Source organism: Cygnus atratus, chromosome 2 (genome assembly GCF_013377495.2).
Source record: "Cygnus atratus isolate AKBS03 ecotype Queensland, Australia chromosome 2, CAtr_DNAZoo_HiC_assembly, whole genome shotgun sequence".
Taxonomy (NCBI): domain Eukaryota; kingdom Metazoa; phylum Chordata; class Aves; order Anseriformes; family Anatidae; genus Cygnus; species Cygnus atratus.
Genome location: NC_066363.1, coordinates 46,582,519 through 46,609,556, shown reverse-complemented (window position 1 = coordinate 46,609,556; position 27,038 = coordinate 46,582,519). Strand labels below are relative to the sequence as shown.

Sequence of the window (27,038 nt, the reverse complement as noted above, 5' to 3'; positions counted from 1 at the left end):
CCTGTGAACTTTTTAGAAATGTGATTACGTTTTTTATTTCTTATTTAAACAAAATTGTAATATAAATTTAATGTATAAGATGAACTGAGTTTTAACAGTAAGTAGTGTTCTTAGCATATCTTCTGTCATATTTTACTTATTGTGATCATTTGTTTTCAGACTCACTCACTTCAGTGACAGCTGTGAATTTGCTTACCAATCAAGAGATTCCCATAGTAATCTCAGCAACAACAAGTTTTGAGAATTTTCTTGATACTAAAATAGGTATGTGACAATTATCGTGGAAGTAGAGTAGTATAGTTTTCAGCTGCTGTGTTGGAGCACCAGATACTTTTGTGATAAATCTTTGATCATTGCAGTTCCCTTCTGGACTTTGGAACTCTGTTCTTCATTACTGTTCTTCATTAATGAAGAAGGAAGGGAAAAGTAGCTATGTAGAATCTGTCTGGGGGAGAGGTTTACAGGATGATGCATTTTAATGGAAATATTATAAAATTAGTTCATTTAATGAGCTAAATATGAGGATCTGCATATCTCAAGAGGATTGATTACCTACAGTGCATGCATATTTGGCTCTTACCATCCTTAATCAAAACAGAACTGTACCATTGTTTGACAAAAACATCTTGCAAATAACTGACTTTTTTTTATATGCTTACATAGATGATATGCATAGTTAAAGAGAAATGTTTCAGACAGGTTTAGGTTTCCCCCAGTAAAGATCCAAAATTTCCAAGTTTGACTTTTATCTGATATTTGTGTTGAGATAGGAAACTAATTCAGAGTAGGCAGTAACCCTGTTCAGGTAGTCTTGGACAGTTGTCTTATACCCTCTAAAGGAAGTATTCCCATAAGTTTAGGCCCCTAATTTAGGACTGAGGAGGTTCCATAAACAGAGGAGGAAGGACATTGCTAGTGGATAATCTGAATCAACTGAAATGGGCTTCTGTTCTCAAAGCTGTCCCATGAAGCAGCCTATCTTGTTCCTTTCCTGTACAGGGAGCCTAGCGCTTCAACCTGGGCAGGTAGGTACATACATGATGTGGCAGTCCTTCTAAGTAAAAAATTTAAATTGCACTAACTTTTAATAGTTATGTCCATCTTTTTTCTGCAAGCTTTATCGTCATCAGTAGTACACACCAAGCTTTTTGTTTACTGTTTTTGCTGTGGTTTCATCTTAGCTGAAATAAACAGGCAACGTTCTGTGGTAGTACTAATGGGATATGATTCTTTCCTACCTCTTCACACACACACACACACGCCCTGCCATTGCACTACCTTCCTTATTCCTTAACTCCCATTTGTTTTCTCCCTTTTGTTTTTACTTCTTTCCCACTCTGCAGCTGCTACGTCATCCTCTACACCACTGCCAGTGGTGGCTTTTCCTGCACAGCAACTGAACTGAATAAAACTAGCTGACTGTGGAGAACTACTTAGGTGTCTGTGCCATGCTACTAAATGCTGCTTTTACTGAGAATGTTGTGCAAAAGTATCTTGGATGACCCTCATAAGGCTGATTGAAATTATCCTCTTAGGCTGTATACCTTCCTTGTTACATGCCCGCATCTTACACTTTGGAAGTGAATCTGTTTTTGAAAACCAGAACCTCCCCTTGTGTAAGAGAAGCCAAATAATTGAGATACCTAATCTTATTTTTCATTAAAAGCTTCCAGCTTGTTAACTGGCATGTACCTTGGCCTTATGTCTGGTGGAAGTATCCCAGATCTTCCCAGGAAGTTCTGGATGCCAGCTGTTGAGCTTTGTGAAAGTACTTTATAGCAACATCTTTTCAACAGAAGGAAGACCAAAAAGTGGGGTCCTCTTTTTTCCATTTGTAGAACATATTGTGAAGCCACCTGTTGTAGACTGCAGGGCTCTTTGACAAATTAAGATTCAGACTTTACACTATAATTGAGCCCTTAAATTGTGAGAGCATACATCTGCTGAAAAGATTAAATAGTGATTTTGTATTTTGTTAGTTAGGAAGTTACTTGTCATAGGGGAGTTTTGCTTGGTTTTCTTTAGTTTTCTGCTTCTGAATTTCCACGTATTGACAGAGTTTATGAATTTACCATAGCAGGCAATTCACTGCTTGATCAAAGATGCTTGTTAAGCTGGTTTTGAATAAAGTAGTTTCTGTATTAATAATTTGAATGTGCTTAGCAATATTTTGAGAATTATTACAATTTTCACCAACCTGATGTTTGCATTGAATTTTTTGGAAAAAGCTTCTTTACCTTTTAAAGATGACAGTCATTGTGCAAGACCGTTGAAAATATTAAAGAAATTATCACCAAGAGGAAAAAATATGCAGTAGGATGTATCTCAGTGTGGAAATAATACATCTGATACTAACCGATTTATTCTGAAATAACATAGAAATAATAAAGTTAAGAAATTTCTTAACGCACCATGAAAGGTAGACCTCCAAATCAGGAAAAATTTATCTTTTAAAATACATGCAGCAAAATCAGAGGGAAAAAGTCATCATCTATCAATATGAATGAGAAATATTTAAAGATAACATGTCATTTTGTGATGCTGGTAAATTGCTATAATAAAAAGAAGTTTTATGTGAGTTAGAGAAACTTGTGTTCAAATTGTAAGACTGTCCCCTGAATAAGAAGATGGAAAGAAAAGATTGCACCAGGGGCCTTAAATACCGGGACTTCTAGGAATTACTTTAACAGTGGTCGGAAGTGCTCTCACTAGCTATATTCTGAGTAGAAAACTGATGTTACTCAAATTGTTTCCCTGAGATAAACAAATCATGTCTTTCGTAATAAGTTAAAGGATAGTAATGTTGGGGACTATTGAGTTATGGTACACTTTAATAAGCTATGAAATCAGAAAGAGATTAAATGTACTATTGAAACAAGAGGACTGTTTAACCTGTTTGTTTCGTATTTTTGTCATGTTAGCAAATTGAATTTAATTTTTTATTACTTAAATACATATTTATGCTATATATAATTAATATAATTGTATTTAAAATGCATTATTTGTCTAAATTGTATAGCATTATTTTTAGGCTTTTTCTAAACCATCTCATTTTCAGCTTGTTCTGAGGTAAGACATTGATTAACATTTAGTTTACTGAGAAAATGTGTCTAAAATTATTGCTGCTTGAATTTCACTGCTTAAAGAACAGGAAAACATTTTTTATTTTTCTTACATTTTTAAACCCTTTTGGACAAACATAAATTGTTAAAAAGAGCACTTCATAGAAATAAAAAGTTTTATCCCCAAACTGGTGATTGATATCCATGTTAGTCAATAGCATATTTTTTTCCCTAGGAATTCCTAGTACTAGTGCAGAAGATGCTGCAATAGCTAAGAATCTGGGCATTTCTTTCACTGAAGTCATTGAAACATTGCCAAACGGTTTGGAGAAAGTCATTAATTCTGGAGAGGTGGGTATGCAAGTATGGAGTTCTTTCTAACTTACAGTAACAATGCAAGCTGTTTTCATGAGCATCCCAAATACTTTGCCTGATTAAAGGGATTTTTTTTTATTTTTTTTAATATTTTTAAGACTCAAACTGGGTGTATGCAACCAAATTTTTGAGAGGAATTTAATCATAAAAGCACAGAATCACAGAATGGTTTAGGTTGGAAAACACCATAAATATCACCTAGTTCCAACGACCCTGCCATGGGCAGGGACACCTCCCACAGGACCAGGTTGCCCAAAGCCCCATCCAACCTGGCCTTGAACACCTCCAGGAATGGGGCATCGACAGCTTCTCTGGCAACCTGCACCAGTGCTTCACCACCCTCACAGTGAAGAATTTCTTCTGAATTTCTAATGTAAATCTGCCCTTTTTTAGCTTAAAGCCATTACCACTTGTCCTCTCACTACACTCCCTGATAGAGTCCCCCTCCAACTTTCCTGTAGTTCCCGTTTAGGTACTAGAAGGCCACTGTAAGGTTTCCCCGCAGCCTTCTCTTCTCCAGCCTGAACAACCCCAAATCTCTCAGCCTCTTTTCGTAGCAGAGGTGCCCTCTGATCACCCACATAGCCCTCCTCTGGGCCAACAGGTCCATGTCCTTCTTATGGTGGGGGTCCCAAGCTGAACGCAGTGCTCAAGGTGGGCTCTCACAAGAGCAGAATAGAGCAGAAGAATCACCTCCCTTGACCTTCTGTAGCAATAAAATGATTTTTTTTCCTTTTGTGCATGAGTGGAAGATGCAGAATTGATCTCAGTTTTATAATAGAAACTGAATAACTGATCCCATGTTAAAAGCTGGTTCTCATTTTTCATCATCTGAATAGATTTTTAAGCTAAACACTTTTTCTGTGTATTAATTGAAATGTGGTGTAAGCTTTCTGGTAACATACCTGCATGAAGTGACATGGAAATCTTATTTTTAAATCGAGTGTATATGGTGTTATAGCTCTTGAGAAGATGCATTTGGTAGAACATGCACTTTGTGTCTACTCTTACATGAAAGGTAGGGTCTAAATGGTTAAGGTGTATGCGAAAGTAAAAAATAGAATAACCCAAAATGAATACAGAAGAAAGAAAGATGGTTTACCATTCACGTTTCCTCAGTCTCCACCTTGTGTTGGTGAAATTCTGGAAGTTTCAGCATAAAGCTGTTGATTAAGATATCAGCAGAAAATGCGAAGAGCTGCCAATAAAGGCTGAAGGGGTCTACAAAGCTCTTTCCTAGCGTATTTCTTTTTGGGACATCAAGAACATTGTCATTTGAACAAGAGGGTTTAAATGAATCAAGTAATTGGTATGTGAATAGCTTCTTGGACAGGAAGATGTTAAGAAATGGGAAGATTATACGAGGCTCCTAAACATTGTCTCTCTGAAACCGCATTTGTGAATTTTTGTGTGTTCTTGCATTTTCCCTGATAGAAAGTATGAATTTTTCTTTCTTCTGATTCTTTTTTTTCTAATCAGTTCACAGGAATGACTCGGCAGGAGGCTTTAAAAGCTCTTACCCAGCAGGCCAAAAATAAAGGAATAGGTGGAGACCTAACGAGTGACAAATTAAAAGACTGGTTAATATCTCGACAGCGGTACTGGGGAACACCTATTCCTGTCATTCACTGTCAGACATGTGGCACTGTCCCTGTGCCTTTTGAAGATTTACCTGTGGTGCTGCCTAGTGTAACCACTTTCACAGGGAAGGGAGCTTCACCTTTAGAAACTGTTCCAGAATGGGTGAACTGTGCCTGTCCAAGGTAAGAAAATGTAGCATTTACTGCAGGCTGAGAGAGATCAATTTTGTACTTGCATGTTCTGTGTGCTCTTTCCATAAGTGTTGACAACTGACCACTCGGAGACAGGACACTATTCCATCAGGATATTTAGTCTGACCCAGTGTAGGGTTTTTTGTTTGTTTGTTTTGTTTTGTTTTGTTTTTCATTATATACTCCATAAAACTCCTTATTTGCAATACAGACACCCACTGCTGCTGCTTCATAAACAAGCTGAAGCAAAGCTCACTGATCTGAAGTTGGAGGAATGAAAACAGGGAAAACAGAATTGTTTCCTCACTGCCCTCCCTTTCTTAACAGTATTTTTCACTTTATTTACTGCAAGAATTTTAATTACTTTTCACCAGCAGTGTTCATACAAAGCTTATGATGTTTACTGAAATATTTCCTTTTGGTAAGGAAACTAATATTGTGTTCATTTTCTTAACAATAGTCCAACAATAAAGTGTCGCCTCAGCTATATTGTTCTTTATCATGAAGAATCACATTCACTGTACATTTCAGATGACAGCATTATAGTTCAGATTGAAGGAGGTAGTAAGTATATGCATCTTGGCAATGTTGCAATCTTTATTGTTAGTAGCCCAGCTGTTAAAAAAAATGAAACAGCTCAAATTAAGTAGCAAGAGATAAGTCATGAAAATCAGGTGTCTGATCTTGGGGACTGCTTAGATACTGTGTACTCTGGAGTGTGCATACAGGTTCTGCAGAAAGAACTGGTAGAACGTGAGTTATCCCAGAGTAGTTTTTCATCAGCAGTGTAATGCAATACTGCTGCTAACAGACTGACTAAATGGGAGGTACATTGTCAGGCTGCCAGGCAAGAGAACCAGACTTATAAATGGACATAGGGCTCTCATTGACAATGCAGCAGTTTTGTAACAAGCCACTTTATTTTAACATTTCCAGGATAGCATATCAGTGTGGTTTTCATTTCTAATTAGGTAGTTTAGGCAAAGCAGTTCTGTGGTTCTCTGGAAGCATGTATTTTGATCTTTGTTGATAACATGTATTTTAAATAAAACACACATTTACTTTCATGTTTCTGCCTAGAAAATTTCTTCTCAGATATGCCTATTTAAATTACATGTAGTAACATATTTTAAAGTGTGATGCTTGCTAAGATCTTCAGGTTTAGTAAAGTCCGCAGGAATGCTCTGGTCTAAAATTGCCAATTTTAACTGAAATTTTTTTCTGATTTTATTGAAAGCTACTGTCTACAATCCTGGCTTCTTACTGACCTTAATTCAGAAATAATTTTATTGCTTACTGTGCAACAATGTACTTTTGATGTATATGAAATCGTTATTGTTTCTGTATAGTTGTTGTGGCTGACATACTTTAAAGTTAATCAAGGGCATTTGTTTAATCAGAAATAACGGCATACAGGATCAGTTCTTAGCTTAGAACATGAGAGTTTGCTGAAAATAACTTTATTATTATTATTATCACATTTATTTGGCTTTTTTATTTTCACTTACTTGATGTTGTCTTCAATATTGATCATCCATATGTCTGCTACAATTTCAAATCCTTTGAGCTATTGCCTTTGTGTGCAAAGACTTCCTACCCCCCATTTTTCCTTGCTCTGAAAAGTTATGTCATTCCTTCCTTTAGTCCTTCTCTCCCATAATGAACTTTTTTTCATTAGTTGCATTTAATATCTAGAATTAATAAGGAAAGCAAGATGGAAAGATATGAAGGTCTGTGAGTACTCAGATTTGAGCTACAATAATGTTAGCAATCATAAATGGAAAGAGATGCCTAAGTTATTCATTGTTACACAAGTTCAGGTAATTGTGTTAGTTGTCTGAATATCGTCTAATCAAATTACAGTATTGTGCCTGTTACATAAATTTTGAAAGATGTTCATGCTGTCTCTGTGTTAGCGAGCCATGTCCATTTAGAGTACGAGCAACAGCAGAGGCATGAAGCAGATATAATTATGGTTCAATGACTATAAATTATTCTTGCTTTTCAATGTTTCTGTATAATGCAGTTTTATGTTGGCCAAGTCTGCTTATATGTGAAATTTAATAAAACGGTTATTCTGTATTAAAAACAAAACAAATACAAAGAAGTAAAATTCCTTTGCTACATTATTCCTGTTGAAAGAAAAGCTTGCTGATAGAGATGGATGTGGGGCAGAGACAGAGTGAAGGAAAATGCTAAACCTGTGATATTCTCATAAACTTGCCTTGGCAAGCCAGGCTGAAGTATCAGGCAGACAGGCAGGTACATGTTGCAGCTCAACCATCAAGCTTGATCACAGACTAAGAACGCAGCTCGAAAAAATTAAATAGCAAAAGCCCATTTATTAAGTAAATTTATTTCATGTATACATGCATGTAACTTAGCATGCATTTATAAATTGTGTCCATTTGATACATATAGCTGGTGATACTTATTACATATATTATGCACAAGCTTGTGACAGGTTGCAAAGTCTTACTTTAGAGAAATTGCATTGTTTTCGCAGTAAAGGTTTTAAAGAGTGATCTATTACAACAAATGTAAATTTATTAAATGTAATTATCGACTCCTACAAATAAATAATTTGTTTGGGAGAAATTAGAGGAAAATAACCCGAGCTTCTAAAATGTCATTTAAAACTATTTCTCAGTGCTGCCAGTGTAACTCCTAGCAAAAAATCGATTCTCAGTAATTACAAATTAAAATTGTGCTGCAAGTTTTAGAAGAGATTTGATACATCTCAGTGAAAGTTGAAACTGAACTAAGTTCATTTTTTTCCTAGAGTTTATAAATGGAATCTGCAAAGACCTTTTTGTAAAAAGAATCAGTGAGAGGCAAACACCTGCTCCTTCTGTTAATTGTTTATAAAATGATTTGTTTGCTGGTACCTAGCAAGTGTGATATATATTCAGAACCCACTAACTTTAAGGCGAAGTATGCTTGTCTATGCTCTAAAGCTTGCTTAGTCTTTTTTTTTAATGACATGTCTAAAAAAATTCAGGAACATGTGATTGAGAAGGCTGTCTTGTACTGTGCAGTCTTCTGCTATTGCTTTATATTATGGCTGTTCTGGCTCTTTTTTGGTTTGTATTTTGTTTCGTTTGGGACAGAGGGGAAAGGAGAGATGGTGCTATTACTCACATTGGACTTTTTGTGAACATATCACTCTTCAAGGTGTTCGGACTCTTTCAGTTTTAAATCTAAATTTCTTTATGGCCACTGTGTACATGTTTATTCTTTTTGCCAAGCTTGTCACTTACCTAAAAATAGTTCTTATGTGTCTCTCTGGCTCAGGTGTAAGTCAGCAGCAAGGCGAGAAATTGATACCATGGATACGTTTGTTGATTCTGCTTGGTATTACCTGAGATACACTGACCCTCACAACACTGACAGGTAAGGTCCAGAGGCAGGGCCATCTGGTGGGCAAGCCTACTTTACAGAGTAGAAGGGAAGAAAGAAGGAGGAAAGAGGCCAGATATGCTGGTGCTTCTAGCTTAACTGCTTTTGCAGAAGTCAGTTTAAACCTATGTGCTAACCTGATTTTGTGTCTGCTCTATGCCTGAGAGGTGCACAGGGTTGACTAGGAATTGCTTCAAAACTGTGGCATTTGGTTGTTCCCGTGCCAGGAAACATACAAGAGCAGTACATGTAGACAGTGTTGTGTAAGTGCAGGAGCTACGAGGGAAGGGGCAGAGTTTGCATGAAAGGGCATTATAAGGCCAGGGCATAGTGGGAATGTTCAGCTGAGAAGCTAAAGATAGTTGTTAGCGAAGGATGCTGTCAAGAATGACAGCCTACCATGACTCTCTCTGAGATTGTGGTAATTTGCTTTGAGCATACCCTCCTTGGTAATATACTGAGTATTTTGATGTGTAGACAGATAGCACTTTTCCACTGGGAAGAGAAGGAATAGTATGGTGTAACATCCAGCTGCGAAGAATTACACCTTAATTTCTTTTCTTCAGAGTTCCAGTAAGTCTGGCTACTTCGTCATGCGCAAATGCGGAGTGAAGTGGTATCAGAGCAAGCTTCTGCTGTGTATTATTACTTTGACTAAATTCATAATTAATAAAAAGAGATTTTTCATGTGTCGTGTGTTAGTGGATGCAGCATGAGGAGTATGGGAAGATAGTTGTAGTTATTTAGCCATTTATCTGCTTCGTAGTCTGCCTGTATTAGCACTGCTGATAGTGCCTGGAGGTGTTGTCACACCAGCATTAAATCAGCCTGCACAGAGACTGACTCAGCTGTCCAAAAGCATTTCACATACACTGGCCAAATTAGATTGCCACCTACAGTCACTGGATGGATGGCCATTACCATTTCTTGAATATTTTGAGAGCCATTCTGTAGGACAGTATGATGGCAGCAAATTTGAGGAATATTTTTCATGTCAGTCGGTTATTGCACAAATAAATGGAAAATGTCCAGTAAATGGCTTCTGTCATCCTGATAACTTATGGGAGATAATGAGCTTCATGTTGGTGAATGAGTCTGGTAGGATATATTTTGTTTTTATTATTGACATTTCCATTTTAGTATTCTTGATGTCTGTGTAAAGTGTCTTCATGTATATGGAGCACGCATGCTTTGAGAAGGTCACATCAAGAATGCCATTCAGGTGTCTGTTTTGGCTGCTTGATTTTATGTGAGATATGGGTAAAATACACAAGTATTTTTTCTTGCTCCTTTTTACAAAGAGGATTTAGTGGAACAGTAGTACTGTGTAGTCTAATTAAGATAAAAAGAGTTGCATTTTTGATATTGATACCGCATATAAGAATATTTGGGGATTTATTGTTTATTTATTTATTTATTGCCCTGAACAATGTCTGGGTGCGTGCTACATACCAAGTGAGTTAAGTATAGCTGGGCCAGTTATTTTTTATATTGGCAGCACACATCCAGTTAATCCATCAGTTAAACTAAAGAAAACTCTTCTGTGAACGCTTTTGTTTCACATTAATTATTTTCTAGTGACAGCGTGAATTCATTGTTAATAATATTATTTAAGTGGTATGGATTGCTTTCTCTCTGGTGACAATTTGAAATATTAAGAGGGACTTTCCCTGATGAAGATGAAATAGTCATATGCAACGTTCAGCTGTCAAAGTAACAGCTTGGTGTAGCTGAATATGTTTTATATTGAAATGAAAGCGTTTGTATGGATTTCTGTACTAGATCTCTACTTCCATTTTATGTATTTATTAATTTCTGAGCTACATATACTTAAAGCTTTATTTCTATAAGTCATTTCATAAACCCAGAATTTGGGAGAAGTACTCTTTGTTGATCTTGGAACCCTGTGAAGAGCACTAAGTTTTGACTTGTTCCACTGAAGACATGAATTTCACATCCATGATTTTCTTCTGGGCTGATTGATCTGTGAGGAAAGAAGTGCTGCTATCACAAAAAAAAAAAAAAAGAAAAGTTACAGATAGAATAATTAAACAAGCTGACAAACAAATAAGTTTGTTAGAATGGAGCTATAAAGCATACATCAAAGAAGAACATACATGCAAGTAGAATTTTGTGGACAGGAGCCCATTACAGCAGACATACAAGTATTTAATGAAGCAGCAAGCAATGCTAAGAAACGATGCAGAAAATATGCTATAAACTACCACCAACATTTACTGTAAATTCACAGAGCATCCTCCAGTTTGAGGACGATGACCTATCTGACTCTTCAGAATGTTTTGCAGCGTTATGATAAGCTGCTACATTGCCCTCTAATGGCAACAATGCAAACGTCTGATTTGAAAAAAAAGCATCTAAGTGGGCATAGAATCATAGAATCATAGAATCATTAAGGTTGGAAAAGACCTCCAAAATCATCTGGTCCAACCATCTTTCAATCCATCTTTTGAAGTATCTTTCAGTAATGAACACAGTGTGAAACTGAAACACAATTTACCCTCTTATTGAGTATTAATTATATTAACTATGTAATATATGTTGATATGAGAGACTTTATTTGTATCTGTTCTGAATTTAAGATATTGGCCGTGACATTTTACTGCAAAACATAAGTAAGAAATAATAGTAAGATGATGAACAACAAAATGGTTTTGTGAAAGTTAGAATTAAGAAAGGTGACTTTGGAGTTAGAAACTAAATTATAATTGTTTTAAAATAGCACGTTAAAAACACCAGCTTTTTTCTTCTTTGCCTTTTGGACAGAAAATTATGCTCAGATCTAGCTCTACATTTTTTATTTTTTAATTTTGTTTTTTTTTTCATATTGTCTCAGTATTCTGAAAGAAATAGAAATGTAGAATTGAACTTTAGTGCATGTCTTTTGTCTTTCATGGTAATATATTTTTATGTAAAACTTGGTATTGGTAAATAGTAAAAAATCTAAAGGCTAGCCACAGGGTGTTTATGAAAAAAGTTCTATAGAGCAAACAAATATTTTCATCACTTTCTGAGGTGACGTGAAATCTGAGTTGAACATATAAAATATATTAAAATAATATTTTTGTTGAGCTGTTTCTCAGTGATTATTTTTTTTCTATATGATTTAAAAAGCTTACCACTCCTTAGAAAAATAGAAAGATATGATAGCAAAATTAAAGTGTTATTGTACGTATGTAGCTCTCATTAAATAGTTTTGTCCAGTCAAATATGATGAGCTACTTTAGAAGAGCTGATCTTTCTTCTTCACATTGTATTTTTCCTATTATTTTTTTTTCAGGCCATTTAATAGTGACTTGGCTAACTACTGGATGCCTGTGGATTTGTACATTGGAGGAAAGGAGCATGCAGTTATGCACTTATTCTATGCTAGGTTTTTCAGCCATTTTTGCTATGACCTAAAGATGACCAAACACAAGTAAGCCTTATGTATTTCTATAAAAATCTTTCAGATTTCATTTGTCTAGTAGGAATGTTATGGAACGTTGTTATAATGATAGAACATACAGGCCTGAATTTTTCTGCTCATCAGTCTTGGCTAAATACTTGGTTTCTTACAGTCTGTTACATTTTCTGTATGTATGCATACATAGCATTTTTATTTACTACATGGGTATTAACTGGCTCAGAGCAAGTGATAAAATGTTGCTGTAGATTTTCAACCTGCAAAAGGTTACATAAACTAGTAACTTCAGGCATTCTGAGTAATGCTGTTATTTCGAATTATTTAACTTCCTGCACAGTAATACCATTAATTCCAATGGAACCATGTAGATGTATAAAACTAAGCACTCCTGTAACTCACTGCAGTTTTGGAGCTGAACAGTGCAAAATACTTCTTGATAATCAAAAGCAATATATTATTTTCTGCCGTTAATTTATTTTTATTCACTTAAATTATATATTATACTTTCATGTAATAACTTCTAACTACTCTTGTTACTGATGCTGTTGTAGCCCAATTCGTTATCCATTGTATTGGTTAGGGGTAAAGTTTGAGGCAGGAAGGTGAGTCATTTGTTGTTCTATTCTTTGTTCTGTCAGGTTCCCAACTTGATGACCCAATTTCCACTGAAATTCTGCCCTTTTGTACCTTAAAATGCCATCCCAGGAATGCCTCTACTGAGAGGATGCTAGTGGCAGAACAGTGAAACATTCACCTGTATTCTGTCCTGTTCTCCCGTCAGCAGAGATTTTTGAATACATTAAGTCAGAATGAGTGATCCCATAAGAGTAACTGCTTAGTAATTTCTCAGCTGGCAACTCCTATGCATTCATTCTTTACTAGTATGCACTCCCCGAACTTGATGTAAAACCTACATACATGACATTGAACTCTCTTAAATGTAGTGGTTTTGCTACCATACTTAAATTTAAGTAGCTGTACGCCAGAGAAGGACGGAGAAGTTAATGGGGCCAGTGGAATATTTCCCTGAGTTATTTCATAATCATTGGATGAAAAGAGGCGATTCTGTTTTCATTACTCATTCTTGCATGCAAAATAATTTACAGTGCAAGATGTATTTGAAATTGTGGATATGGATGATTTCTGTACCCGTGGTTCACCCTGTTGCCTCCAGATTGCTTAGCTGCAGCAGGAAGACTGCTCCTTCCTTGACAGAATGGGCCTCTGAAAGCTGATCCTTTCTGTCATAGGCACGATTTCTTTTAGAAGAGAAATTCAGAGCTTTTTCCTGCAAGCAATTTCAGGCTTGACAATGCTACAAAATGCTTTACAATGCTGATCTGTCAGCCATCTAGTGGAGTTGTAACACAGCAGCAAAAAGAGTTCTGCTAGTCAAATTCTTCTGCCTCCCTAAACAACATTAACTGTGGTAGCTGAAGTACTGTTACTGTAAACTGAAACCACAAGGAAGGGGAGATTTGCTTGCAAAGTAAGTGGTCCTCCACTGTGGTGTACAAAAAATTAAGAGGATTGGAAAGAGGACAACTTGGCTAATAAGGTGCTTCCTGAGTGACCTCAAGCACTAAAAAAAAAAAAAAAGCACACAGAGAGTGGAAGTGGGAATAGGCTACCCCTGGAGGAATGCAGAAGCATTGACTGGGTAGGCAGGGTGCAATTAGGGTAAGCCAAAGCTCATCTAGAATTGAAACTCCTGAAGAAGGTGAAGGCAGTAAGAAGGACTTCGACAGAAACATTGACAGGAACATCAAGGAAAATGTTGGCCTGATACAAAATCAGACAAATAGCTTAGTAACAAAGGATAATAATTGCCAACACCTTTGTTGTCAATGTCTGTGCTTAGTAGGAGAGTTTGGGGGAGAGGGATACTACCCAAAGTAAGGTAGGATTGAGTTAGAGATCAGTTAAGGAAATCAGACACCTACAGGTTCATGGGACCAAATGGGTTGTATCCAGGGGTGCTGAAGGAGCTGGCCTTTACCACTGTAGGCTGCTCCCTATTGTACTCACTACACTCCCTGACAAAGAGTCCCTCCCCAGCTTTCCTGTAGTTCCCCTTTAGGTACTGGAAGGCTGCTATAAGGTCTCCCTGCAGCCTTCTCTTCTCCAGGCTGAACAACCCCAACTCCCTCAGCCTGTCTGCTCCAGCCCCTTTATCATCTTTGTGGCCCTCCTCCGGACTAGTTCTAATACTTCCATGGTCTCCTTGTAGTCTGGCTGGGAAGATAGGCTCAAAGGGTCAGTGGTTCAAAGTCTTGACTGGTAATTATTTACAAGTGGTATTCCTCAGGTGTCATTGCTGAGGCTAATTTTATTTAACATCTTCATCAACAACACAGACAATGCAACAAAATTTGCTCTCCGCAGGTTCTTTGATCACAGCACACTGAGAGTAGTGGCGACAGGAATCTCATGAAGTTCAGCAAAGACAAATGTAGAGTCCTGTACACAGAACAGATTACATATGGAAACAGCAGGGACTGGGACAATTATGTAGGAAGGTGCACTAGAGAGACATGTTTTAGGGGTCCTGGTGAACACCGAGTTGGATGTGAGTCAGCAGTAGGCATGGGAGCATACTGCATTGCATTAGCAAAAGCACGTCCTGCTCATTGCTCAGGAAGTTACATCTGGAATGTTGTGTCCTCTTTTGAGGCCCCAAGTGTGAGGAACATTATCAAACAGAAGAGGGTCCAGCAGTAGGGCACAAAGGTGATTGGGAACTAGCACATGTAGCATACAAAGAGAGGCTGAGGGAGCTGGGCATGTTCACCCTGGAGAAGAGGAGGCTGAGGAGGGAATCTAGTTGCAGTCTGCTGCTACCTAAAAGCGGATTATAGAGAAGACAGAACCAGACATGTACAGAGAAACGAAAAGAGGTAACAGTCAGTCTGCAGCAAGGTCCAGCTGCATAGACAGAAAAAATGTGACAGTGAAGGAGGTCAGACACTGGAACGGATTGACCAGAGAGGTTGTAAGATCTCCGTCATTGGATATTTTCAAAACTCTTCTGGATGGGCCCTGAGAAACCTGTTCTAACTTTGAAGTTAGGTCTGCTGTGAGCAGAGTTGGACCAAATGCCTTCCAAAGTTCCATTCCAACCTATGTGATTCTGTAGCTCTATTGATTTGGAATGTGCTTTGTTCACATTCTGCTGTGACAGAACAACAGCACCAAAGCTGTGCAGTGCAGACTGGTCTAAACATGGGAAATTTCAGAGGAAGACTCTAACTTCAATGAAAAAAATGCACAAGAAGCACTGACTATGTCTAGTGACAACAGCAGAGAAAATCAAAATTGCTTTCTGCAGGAGTAGTTTGAAAGACTGTGGAGAATCCCTTTGAGGTCACATAGAAACTCAAGAACTTGCACACGTGGAGATGTGTTACAGCAATGCCCCTAGGACCTGTTGTTTGTACTGCTTGTACATGTGTTCAGAATGCAAGATGACTGTAACAAATTCCTCATCATGCATAAAATTGCTTGCTTGCTTTAGCTCTACACAAGTTAAAACATTAGGTGCTTTTAAGCCATGAAGTCAAATTAGGTTGTTTTGATATGGAAATTGCATCTCCTCTATAAATATTACAACATTTTTAAAATGATGTTTTAGCATTTGTCAGAAGCCACTTTTGCTTAGTTCTGGTAGGATTGCTCAAGGGCATGTCTCAGAGATCCAAAAAGGGTGAAAGGGTGATCAGAAGCAACAAGCTTACTGTTAGCAAGCTTAAAGTCATGGTATTGAAGCCCACAGCCTGAGGGAAAATATATACATTAAACGTATTAAGTGTATTATAGCATTAAAAAACACCGCTCTCTTGTGCATGTTCAATTTTCTGTAGTAGCTCAGTTCTGTTCACTGATTAAATTAGGAAAATTCTGCTGCATCTGTAGGTACATAGTGTTACCTAGTATCCTGACAAATTTTTATGAGGTTCCCCCATTAATCTATAATATTTTTCACTTCAATAGCTTTTCTTCATGAAAATCTTCATTGTTTGGCCCCTACCCTCTTTACTTTCATTGACTTTTTTCCTGATAGCCTTTAATTCTGTATTAATGACAGTTAATATAAAATGAGGTTGAAATCAGAAGTTAAAAATTCCATAGTTCAGATTTGTAAAGCAATTTCCTTGCATACAATAACACATTATTACAATAGAGATATTATAGGCCATTCATTTACAGATGTCACACTTTCATATCAAATGCAATGTTTGTTGGCATCTAAAATTGTCCAGGTGTAAGTGTAGTTTAAATATCCTCTGGAGATGGAGCATGATTTTATTTTTTTTTCTTAATGCATTGAACTGGAGATGGTGGGAAGAGTTGCTCATTTTCTCTAATAATGACAGGACAGCATAAGTAGCACCCTCTGGGTACTGGTACATGTGACGAGAGATGAAGCTCAAATTTATGTCAAATTTATTGCAGTCTGTAAACTGCAGCAGTTCTGGATTTAATTCACAGACCAGTCAGCCCTCCCAGTTGTCACCACCACTGGGAGAGGGGCCATGTAGGCAGCTGGGACCAGCAACTACCTCGTCTATTCCAGCTTAATGCACCATGGTGTGTGTGTTGACACACTCAGTTACACCTGCTCAACCACAGTATCGCAGGTAAAAGTTGCACAGAATATGGCTCTCCCCTAGCCTTTAGTAATCAGCTCTGTCTGATGAATAATTGTAAATGGAATCTAGCACATTTTGCCTGAAGGATTATAAAGCAATAAAAAAAGTTTATTGTTGCCACTAAGTCAGCGGATAGGACTCTGATAGAAAGCAAATGTGTTGAATAAGAAGGTGCTATTTTTACACAGCTGCATTACAGAATGAAATAAGGTGTCTGTGACAGAAAAAGCTTATTCTATAAAGGAAGGGTGTTAGAGCTTCTCAAAGTTCATTAGAGACTTGATCGCAAGTGTTGATTTTCATTAAAAGCACTCAGCTATTGACTGTGTACAGTCTGACTGTTCAATATCGTCTGATCTTTCTTCTGCTTAAAATGATCTACTCCTACCCCCTAGACATATATATTGTGGCCTTCTACAGGATTGCCGGGTTGTTACAGATGGATCTAACTGCACATTTCATGAGCTTCTGAACTCAGCTGCCATTGACTGACCAAGGTCTCGTCTCAACTCTGGGGCACAGTATTGGGCTCTCTCAGCTTTCCTAAAGATGTGGGATGCAAACACATTCAGTAAGCTCCCTTGCTAGTGCTGTCCCTTCTTCTGAGTCCACTACTTATCACTGTTGCAGACTCCACAGAGTCCGTCCAGCCAGGTCATTTGTAATTGGATTGAAAGTCCCACTACTTGCTTTACCCAGGGCAGAGTCAGGAGCCTGAGGACATGCCACTGAGCAGGATTTCCTTAGCTGTCACTTGTGCTTGCTTCTCCATCTATTGTGTGCTCCTATACAGAGACATTGGTGTGTCACAGACATGAACCTGTATAGGAAAATTTCTGAAAGGGAAAAAGTGGATTACATGCTTCATGGCTAATACGGGCAATCCTTGGAGATGTAGGACAGACTTCACGGGTGGGCTCCCATCTGATGTGCAAGATGATCAAAAGCTGCATAAAAAGAAGGCCAAAGTGCCCATACTTCAGCATGGATGCAAACAGACATGACGGGCAGGTAAAGCCATTTCCTGTTTCAGCATCCGTATAATTTAAAATGTGACTGAGCATTCAGAGAAACTCAAGCCACCTCTTCATTTATTGTGCTGGCAAGGTCTGTCTGTCTGTACATAGCTTAGTTTCAGTTGCTTCCCAGCCGTACTGCTCATGAGGTTTTTATGATGCCAGGCTGGTGTTGCAGTATTTATATCAGAATTACCACATGTGCTGTGCTGTGGCATCTTTGCCATTCCCCTCCATAGCCAAGAAACACACCAGTTTCTTTGAAGGGGAAGGTTATAGTTGTGCAGCTTTATGAGTGTAAACCAGAGTGTCACTCTACATGCGACCATGCGATGGAGCCATTACAACACTGGCAAAGCCACTCTGCACATCAGGAGAAATTCATTACAGGGCTCAATTTGTTTCTGAGCCTTGCGTTTATTAGACGGGCTCTGTTTTTCTCGTTTTGGGCATTTCTCCATTCTCCTGCGGTCTCCCACTAGGAACATGTGGGGTTTTTTATTCCCCATACTTGGTAATGTATTTTGTATTGCATTTTTGTAGCCTCTGTCAGCATAAACAAAAATAGGAAATGCTCATTCCTGCATTCAGCTTTTAATAACTTGGCATATGATCTGAACTAACGCTTTGTCATTAAAAAGTAAGTGTTCCTTGAAAAATCACTTCCAGTGGAGAATATTATCTGATTTTGATGTTCTGGCTACCTCATTAGCTTTATTTTAGTTAGCAGCAAGTGTAGCTATTTTAATAATTGAGATCTTAAACAGACTGAAGTACTGAATGGTAGGAGAAAAAAATATTTTTGTTTTTCCTTGGTGTAGTTTATTTATTTTGTAGAAGAAACTGTCCTGGACAGTTATCTCCTAAAGTATTTTTATACTTGTTTGTTGCTGATAGGATTGCAGGACTTTTATTCCCGATTTTTGTCTTTTCATTAATTTTGATAATTTGAGATAATTGAGATTTGAGCTGATTATTGCCTCCTATTTTTAAAATACTTCTGTTTGTTTGTTTGTTTCTACTGTCCAAATTTGACTTCCTTTTTCATCTTTCTAAGTTACTTTAACTTGCTTATAAATATGATGATTTTTCAGGCAACCTATGTTCAAACCTGACTTCAGAAAATATTTATAGAGATGCTCTTACTTCATATCATTGATAAAACCAGGTAGCATGGTACAGACGAGTGCTGCTTGGTGACTGAATGATACACCATGTGCCAGTACTTGCACGGTATTTGGAAGTATGCAAAATATGCAAGGAAGGAAACTCCTGTTCAAACATGAATATATTGAAGATAAAGTTTGAAGCCTGTTGCTTTCTCTCTCCCGATTTAAAGATTTTCTTTGAAATATTTCCTTGCTTCATAGTCGTCAAAAAGTTTTAAGGAGTAGTGTTTGGAAGTTATCTGCTTTAATACAGTAAAAACATGCACATTTATTGTATAATTTAATAATAATTTAAATATTTTATTGAATAAATGACTGTGCTTTAAATCATGAAGTAAATTTTCCTCATGATCAATGTGTTTATATTTCATAATATTGTGAAATATGAAATTGACTCCACAAAATTGAATAGTGTTTTGGATTGTGATTTTTGTAAATGTAAAGTAAAATGTGGAAGCCTATTTTTATTGTTTCTTCTTTAGATGGACAGATTTATTCTAGCTTTTTGAAAAATATGTAAATACAAGTGGTACATCCTTTGTACACAAGTGTTTTGGTAGACACGTGGCTTTGTTAGGTGGAATTGTGGGGAACTGAGATAGGTTAACGCTGAGCACATGAGCATTAGGAGTTACTGGCCAATACTGAGCAGCACAGCTTAGTACGTCCTCCAAAATGATGGTCACCAGTGTCTTCGTATCTGAGGATCCCATGGGAAAACTCCCCAGACTCTGTACCCTTCGGGTCTGGTTCCATACCTCTTTCCTGGCCACTAAAGTTCTAGGGGTTGCTTTTACAACTGCCTTACTTTCGTGACCAAAACCTGTAGAGATTACTTTTGTTGTCTTTTTTCCGGTGAAAATGATGATAGACATCTGACTCGGTGAATTAGAAATGTAAGATCCTCGAAAGAAGGTGACAGCAATAACAAATCTGTCAACCAGAAAAGTGTTTACTTAGAGTTTATTCTTGCTGAGTGCCCTACTGCCTTTAGCTTTGGTGCTTTTAAGGCTCTTTTTATCTCTGCGATACACACATTGAGTGAGAACTTACTCTTCCTGATGTAAATTTTTTTAGAAAATTAAAGTTTTAATGTTCAAGATGCTAAAAATAAAAATTGATCCACTGAAGTGAACTTTCCAGCATTGCCATTTTCTAGTGTACTCTTTTTCTTACAGCTAGGTCTTCATGGTTAGTTCTGCAAAGAGGCAAGGCATGCAAATGCTTATGTTAGAGAAACTACCTACTCAGTTTATAGAAAGAAATGTGCAGTGAGCATTTGATTTGTCCCAAAATATTGCATTTCTCAGAGAGAAGTTAGAACTAAATATCTGTAGAAAATTAAGGGTTTTGTACTTGCCCACTTCTACAAATGGGGATTTAGCTTAGAGTTGGTGAACTTGCACAGCTGGCCAAGGAACTTCTGTGTATTATCTATATGCTAATTTGAGAAGTGGCATTGTAATAACTCAGTACTAAATCAGGATGCAAGAATGTGTGCAGAATACAAATAAATACTTACACTTGTCAGCCCGGCACCATGAATAAATTCAGAAAGTGCTCTTTCTAAGGTGGCAACCATTTATGCACAGTCATCGTGAAATTCTTGTTTCATTAAATAACTGCGTGATTGGCTCAACATCTGAGGCTTAAACTAAAGTATGCTTTTGAAAGCTGTTTTCAACTTACAGGTTTCTTTTTCCTTCTATCCTTAGGGAGCCTTTCCATAAGCTTTTGGTTCAAGGTCTTATCAAGAATCAGACGTTCAGACTAACATCAACAGGCCAGTATTTGAAGAGAGAGGAGATTGATTTCACTGGTAAGAGAAAATGAATGGGAAAACCAGCACAAGTGCATCTGGAAAGTCAGGGACTACTTCAGTTAAAAGAAGACATACAGGACTCAGTGCTGGGAAAGTTTGGTGGAGAAAAATGAATCCTTGTAATATTACAAGCAGAGAGTGTCTTCCGTGAGTTTGGGATTCATATCCACTGCTGAGTGTAGAAAGACCCTACTAATCTAGCAACTTTTAATTGCAACCAAATACAGAAACAATGCTATGATATTATTTTAGCTCCAGTGTAGTCCAAAGGACCAGAAGTCAGTTTTGTTAACACAGTGCTCAGCAGCTTGCTGAATGGAGTTAGTAGTCCCATCAGACAGACAACCTACAAAAACACTGGCAAATTTGACACAGTTGGTGGTATATTTGGTAAATTTTACATGTTTAATGGGTATAGGAAAAAGTGCTATTTCTCAGTTCTTCCCAGTGCCTTCACTGCATAAGCTGGATCAGCAGCCCTTGTCTGGGGAGATGTAGCAACAAGAGGGACTTGGTCACATTTGCCTCCCTTAAGCACTTCTCTCATGCAGCCTTGTTTTCGCTGCTCTTCTGCATACAAATCCTATAAGATAGTTAAAAACAAACAAAGAACCCATTACACTTACCATTATCTGCTATCCTATTTCTTCCAGAAAAACTAACAGGTGTTTTTGCTTGGCTGCACCTTTACCAGTGTAAATGCCCCTTTCCATCCTTAAACTCATGCAACAGGCAGGTGATTGTCAGGATAACAATTGGAGTTATAAACCTGGGTCCGTAAAAGCTAACAGCAGCTCAAAATTGTACCAAATCAGTATACCCATCTAGGAAGTTTTAAATGGTATGGTTATAACAATGTTTAAATCTCAGAGGCTGTCAAGCACGTAGGATGAGTGCCAAAATACAGCTTCCAAATGGTAGAAGGAGACTTTCTGTCATGAGGCAATGGAAGTATTTGGATGTTACCTGCATTAAAATATGAAAGTAGGAAAAAAATATGAAAGTAGGGGAGGGAAAAGGGTTATTACTTTTACAGTTATTTCCCCTCTCCCCCAAACAAACAACAAAAGAAATAGAAATAGTTGTTTCTCAATATGCTTAGATAACCAAATTAATTGTTACAGGTGAGCAAAATTTGTTTTAATATTTTGTGTATGTCTTAATATTTAGGCACTGAACCAGTTCACCTAAAAAGTGGTGAGAAACTCCAAGTCACTTGGGAAAAAATGAGCAAATCTAAGCACAATGGAATAGATCCTGAAGAATTAGTGAAAGAATATGGCATTGACACCGTACGTCTTTACATTCTGTTTGCTGCTCCTCCAGATCAAGATATTTTGTGGGATGCTAAAAGTAAGTCAAACTCTGTTGGTTTTTTCCTGGTGTGTTACATTTTAAACACAGAATTAAAACAGTTCTTGTTGCCCAAGTTTTTTGAATAGTTGAATCAAAAAGATATAATTTATAATGTTTCTTTTAAAAGAGAAGTCACAAAACTATGACAGAGAGGCAGGCTTGCAAGATTACTGCAAGCAGCTCAACTCTTTAAAGCTAAAAAAAAAATAGATGTCTGAAAAGCATGTCTCAAATGATATTTTACTCTGAAATAGTAAGAGTGCAAACCTGGATCTTATTTTCTGTCTCTTTTTTTAATTATCTGCAAATGATTGATTGAAAATGATTATTTTAAGATTATTTTCTTCATTATAAGATAAAACTTAACTATTTTTACAATTGATGTAAGATTGTTTGCAGTACAGTAATCTTGCAAGCCAATTGTGATAACAAAATAATGTTTAAATTGAAGAAATCAATCAAGTAAACAGAAAATTGTCCTATTAGGTGGATATTGTCTTATTAAGAGAATATTAAATACTAGTTCTCATTTGCCATGATCCTCCTCCTTAATGGATGTGTTTTGATAGCCTTTTGAGGATTGCCCTCCAAACTTTATTCCTTGTCTTCACTTGTGGAAATGAGGGCAAGATCCCATGTCATTCTCTCCCCTGGTGTGGGCAAGTAGTTGTCTAGAGTATGGAAGACCAGATGTGGCCAGATTTACCCAGTAGCTTATTACACCATTACTACAGTGTTAGATAATACCAAGCCTACAGTGTTTAGATGATCTACAAGCTTCCGGTATGAACAGGAGATGGAAAGTTTGGGAAGAGCATTGTATTCTGTGTCCCACCTAAGAGAGTTCATGCAGATCATGCAGACGTAGTCAATCAGGTTGTGTTTTACTGTTCCAGACTTGCAGGAAGTCTTTCATCTAGTGCAGCTGGACACATAATTGGTCTGTGTTAGTCACTCGCATGTGTTTTACTTCTTCCAGTTTTAGTAGTAGCCCTGGCAGTCTTTTCAAGTACAGTTGCTGGATCAGAATTGGAAGCCCTTATCAGCTGGAACATCTTACAATATATTGCTACTGTGCAGTGCAGTGTGATGTGGTGATGTGCAGTCTAGTAGAAACCTGATGCATCTGGAACAGAGAGCTTAAGCCGTATAAGTACCACAACTCAAGCCATACCTTTACTAGTGGCTCTGTGCCACACCACATGGGGTAGATCGCTGTGAGCAGCATTAGCTTGCACAGTTCCTAGGTCACGTTCTTTGAGCAGCCATGTAGCAGGACTGATACTTGCAGGGTTGGGATGAACAGCTTTATAATCCTCCCAAGCTCAGCTCTGTCAATAAGATGGTACCAAGAATCAGAGCCTTTACTCATTAGCATGGTTGCATCTCTGTAGCAACAAAAGTATATGTAATTTTTAAGATCAAATTTTAGAAAAAATTTCAATTACTAAGAAAAAGTGTGCATTTATTTATATATATATACATCTGTATTCTTCCAAGAGATTGAAAAATGAGAGCATGTAGAAGAATTGTTTTCTTGAGTCTTTAAAACACAAGGTGAACATTCTAACATTGACATAACTGTATTTTATAGATTTAGCAAATATTTTTGCTATATATATGTTTTAAATCATTACAGAAAATACATCTGTTTTTTATTATTGATTTCTTTCCATTAAGGCAACACAGCATTATCTTTAAAGGGCATTTTTAATTGTATGGACATTTTTCATGTAAAATACAGTGTTTTGTTTTGTTTCAGAATGTTAAACTCTAGCATACAGGTTCCTTTTTGCTTCTCTTTAAAGTTTTGGCTTCATCCATTCTAACTGAGATCTGTTTGTTTCTGCAATCTTTCATTAATCTCAGATGATGCTGTGCTGGGTGTTCAGAGATGGCAGACTCGTGTCTGGACGCTTGTAACCAAACTTATTGAAGCAAGGACTTCAGGAACCATGCCCAATCCTGAGCTTCTGAATAAGAAAGAGAAGGCTGAAGCCAGAAAGATCTGGGAACAGAAGAATCTGGTAATTTCTGAGGTAAAAAGAAGCACTTACATGGTTTGTAAATGACTAAATAAGTTACTACTCTTGTAAAAACTATGCCTGGCTTAGAGATCCAGAAGTTGTCCCACAGATGAGTAGATCATAAAGTAATTTTTAAGTAAAATATTCTCTCTATAAGTAATTTTATTAATCTACAAATTTCATAGGACAAAACTCTTCTATAAAGTAGTAAGATTTGGATTGGCAAAATTTATCTCCTGTGTGCCTTATTTAAAGGCTGCAGTGTTATGGCATTAAAATGTTGTGAACCTGGGTTTGGCATACCTCTATTTCCAGGAGCACAGCTATAGGTGAGTTAGTTATGCAGATTATCCCTGACAAGAGTTTTTGATCTGTTTGCTTCACACTTCATTATTATGCCTGCTGTTTCATAGAGATGAAAAAAAAGTTGCTGGAGAAAATATATTAGCATATTCTAAAAAATTGTTGAAATAATTGTTCAGCTTTTCTTATGTGTTAAGTCTCATGCTGTGTTTAGTGTCAATTCAATTATGCAAGACTTGGAAGGAGATGTAAATACTTGCAAAATTAGCCTAAGACTTTTTTCTATGCTTAAAACTTTACCTGATTTAAATCCTCTGGCCAGGGACCTTCCAGGTCTTTTGACAGTCTTTAGAGTTATAATCTTATAATCTTACAATAATTATAATCTATGTACACTCTTTCACCAGCATAACTGGGTTTACGCATATGAAGACCTCCTTTAGGAACAAAAGGAAGATATTTTATTAAAGGAAATAGAGTGTGCTCACTAATACACAGTCCTAATTGGTGGTGATTAAAGCTTTTAAAGTCTTGAAACAGATGGAAAGCTAGTCAACTGAATTTTTTTATGACTGTTTTTTTCACACACACATGTGGTTTGTTTGCATGCCAAAGTGGCTTCCATGTAAAAGGTAATATTCCATGTTTGAGAACTTCAATTAATTAGTGACAGCACTTTTCTTTTAATACAAGGTAACAGAGTACTTCATAAAGGATCATTTGTTCAATGCAGCTATTTCTCGACTGATGAGCCTCTCTAACATACTCCATGTAAGTATGCAAGATGAACAAAGGCAATTTGCTGTCAGTCATGGTTCTGGTAAGTCTTTATACAAAGCACGAGCTGCCTAATCAATAGCGTTCCAAAAGTCACTTACTGTCGTTACTGACTCAAGAGTCTTGTGTACACTAGATTGAATTATTCAGATTAAAAGAAGCATGTTCTAATATCACTGTATTCCTTGAATATACTATGTTTTGCAGGAAGAGCTTGAAAGTCTTAGAGGCACTGGGTTCTGATGTTTACCTCTGTGTCCACTATTTCAAAAGGATACGTTTTGTTTTGTTCTGTTCTTTGTTCTGTTCTGTTCTGTATTGAAACAAGTTGCATATGTAGCTACATATAGTAGCTCTGAGCTCTGTTGTCCAGCCAGTTCTTAATCCACCTCACCGTCCACTCATCCATCCCATGCTTCCTTAGCTGGCCTATGAGAGTGTTATGGGAGACAGCGTCTAAAAGCCTTGCTGAAATCATCCACTGCTCTCCCCTCATCCACCCAGCTAGTCATTCCACCATAGAAGGCTATCAAGTTGGTCAAGCATGATTTCTCCTTGGTGAACCCATGCTGACTACTCCTGATCACCTTCTTCTCCTCCATGTCCTCCAGAGAGCTAAGTATTTGAACACTGATATATTTTGTGACTAAAGAATGCAGTGCAGTATCCTTCAAGAACAAATTTCTTTATAGCTTATTGACACTTCCTCTCTGAGTCCCATTTGAAAGGAGGAAGTGGGGAGTTGGGTGAAACCAAATATAGAAAACAGGTAGTAGCTACTAAAACTTACCAAATCTAGTTTGCACAGACCTCATTGGTATCAGTGATATGAATTTGCCATCTGAAAGCTCTTCTGTGGTCTGTGTCAAACAAATCACTGTTTTTGGACAATTTTCCAGTAGGCAGGAACTGGTGATTATCACACCCACAAAATAATTCTCATAAGCTGACAAGTGTTGACATTCTTCCATGCTGTTTCATTAGGGAGATGAATCACAAAATAAATGCAGAATCTGAACTTAGCATGGGATGTAATCATACTGAGTCAAAACAGAGGCAAAGAAAGAAAAAGTTTATCTAGCTGCTTTTAGTTCTCTTCTTTTCTCTTAGGATACAACAAACAGAGGAGTTAAGGTTAAAGTTCTGCCAGTCTGGCGCATTTTCAAGAAATGGAAAATTGTCGTTACTAGAGCAAGCTAAACAGTTTACTAAAGCAATCTGAACATCAAACCATAGAAGGCTGTATTGCACTTGTCACCCCCAGAACTCCCTTCAGCTCTAAAACATCACTTGGGCACTAAATTCAACTTTACTTAAACAATTCTAGGATCCTGTACAACTGAACCTTATTCCAGGAAAAAGCATGCTGCATTCATCACAAATTGACTTTCTTGTGCAAGTAGTTTACCTCTTTAGGTAGCTCTGATTTTATCCAGGCTTGTACTTACTGAAGTGGTAGCATTCAAAATATTATTCAGGGTCACAGGTGTCCACACAGGTCTGTGTTCAGTCTCCTGTACCAGAGTAGATCCCCAGGGATCTGCATCAGCCTCTTCAGGAGTAGATTTCCAGCTTGTCCTTTTTTTCATAAGTGTCAGAGAGCACTTTGTGACCAAGAGGTGCAATTTCAATTCTCCAGAAATTTTTGTAAGTTTCTAATTTATTATGAAATTATGCTGTCCTGAGCATAGAAGCTGATTTTAGGTTTTGTTATATAGAATAGTTCAGTTGGAAGGGGGCTTCAAAGACCTGAAAGTCCAACTGCCTGACCTCTTCTGGGCTAACCAGAAGTTAAAGCATGTTGCTGAGGGCATTGTCCAAATGTCTCTTGAACACTGACAGGCGTGGGGCATCAACCACCTTACTACAAAGCCTGCTCCAGTGTTT

At 37.3% G+C, this 27,038-nt stretch overlaps 1 protein-coding gene and 1 long non-coding RNA gene across 5 annotated transcripts in view; one reads left to right on the top strand and one right to left on the bottom strand.

The window, feature by feature from the left end:
• Nucleotides 1-27,038, top strand: part of LARS2 (leucyl-tRNA synthetase 2, mitochondrial) — a 93,946-nt gene that overhangs the window by 50,644 nt on the left and 16,264 nt on the right. For all 4 annotated transcript variants that reach the window (XR_007707876.1, XM_035549952.2, XM_050709004.1 and 1 more), the window contains 9 exons: nucleotides 160-264; nucleotides 3,298-3,413; nucleotides 4,917-5,200; nucleotides 8,504-8,602; nucleotides 11,907-12,044; nucleotides 20,582-20,685; nucleotides 21,859-22,041; nucleotides 23,914-24,083; nucleotides 25,068-25,145. Coding sequence is in view for 3 of the 4 variants with exons in the window: in XM_035549952.2 (XP_035405845.1) it covers nucleotides 160-264; nucleotides 3,298-3,413; nucleotides 4,917-5,200; nucleotides 8,504-8,602; nucleotides 11,907-12,044; nucleotides 20,582-20,685; nucleotides 21,859-22,041; nucleotides 23,914-24,083; nucleotides 25,068-25,145 (1,277 nt within the window). In the remaining variant the exon portion in view is untranslated. The remainder of the gene's footprint in view (nucleotides 1-159; nucleotides 265-3,297; nucleotides 3,414-4,916; nucleotides 5,201-8,503; nucleotides 8,603-11,906; nucleotides 12,045-20,581; nucleotides 20,686-21,858; nucleotides 22,042-23,913; nucleotides 24,084-25,067; nucleotides 25,146-27,038) is intronic.
• LOC118249714 (uncharacterized) lies at nucleotides 21,064-26,078 on the bottom strand. Its single transcript, XR_004779191.2, has 3 exons — nucleotides 25,942-26,078; nucleotides 23,219-23,375; nucleotides 21,064-21,271 (listed from the first exon to the last, which is right to left on the bottom strand). It is a non-coding gene; the product is annotated as an uncharacterized LOC118249714 (long non-coding RNA).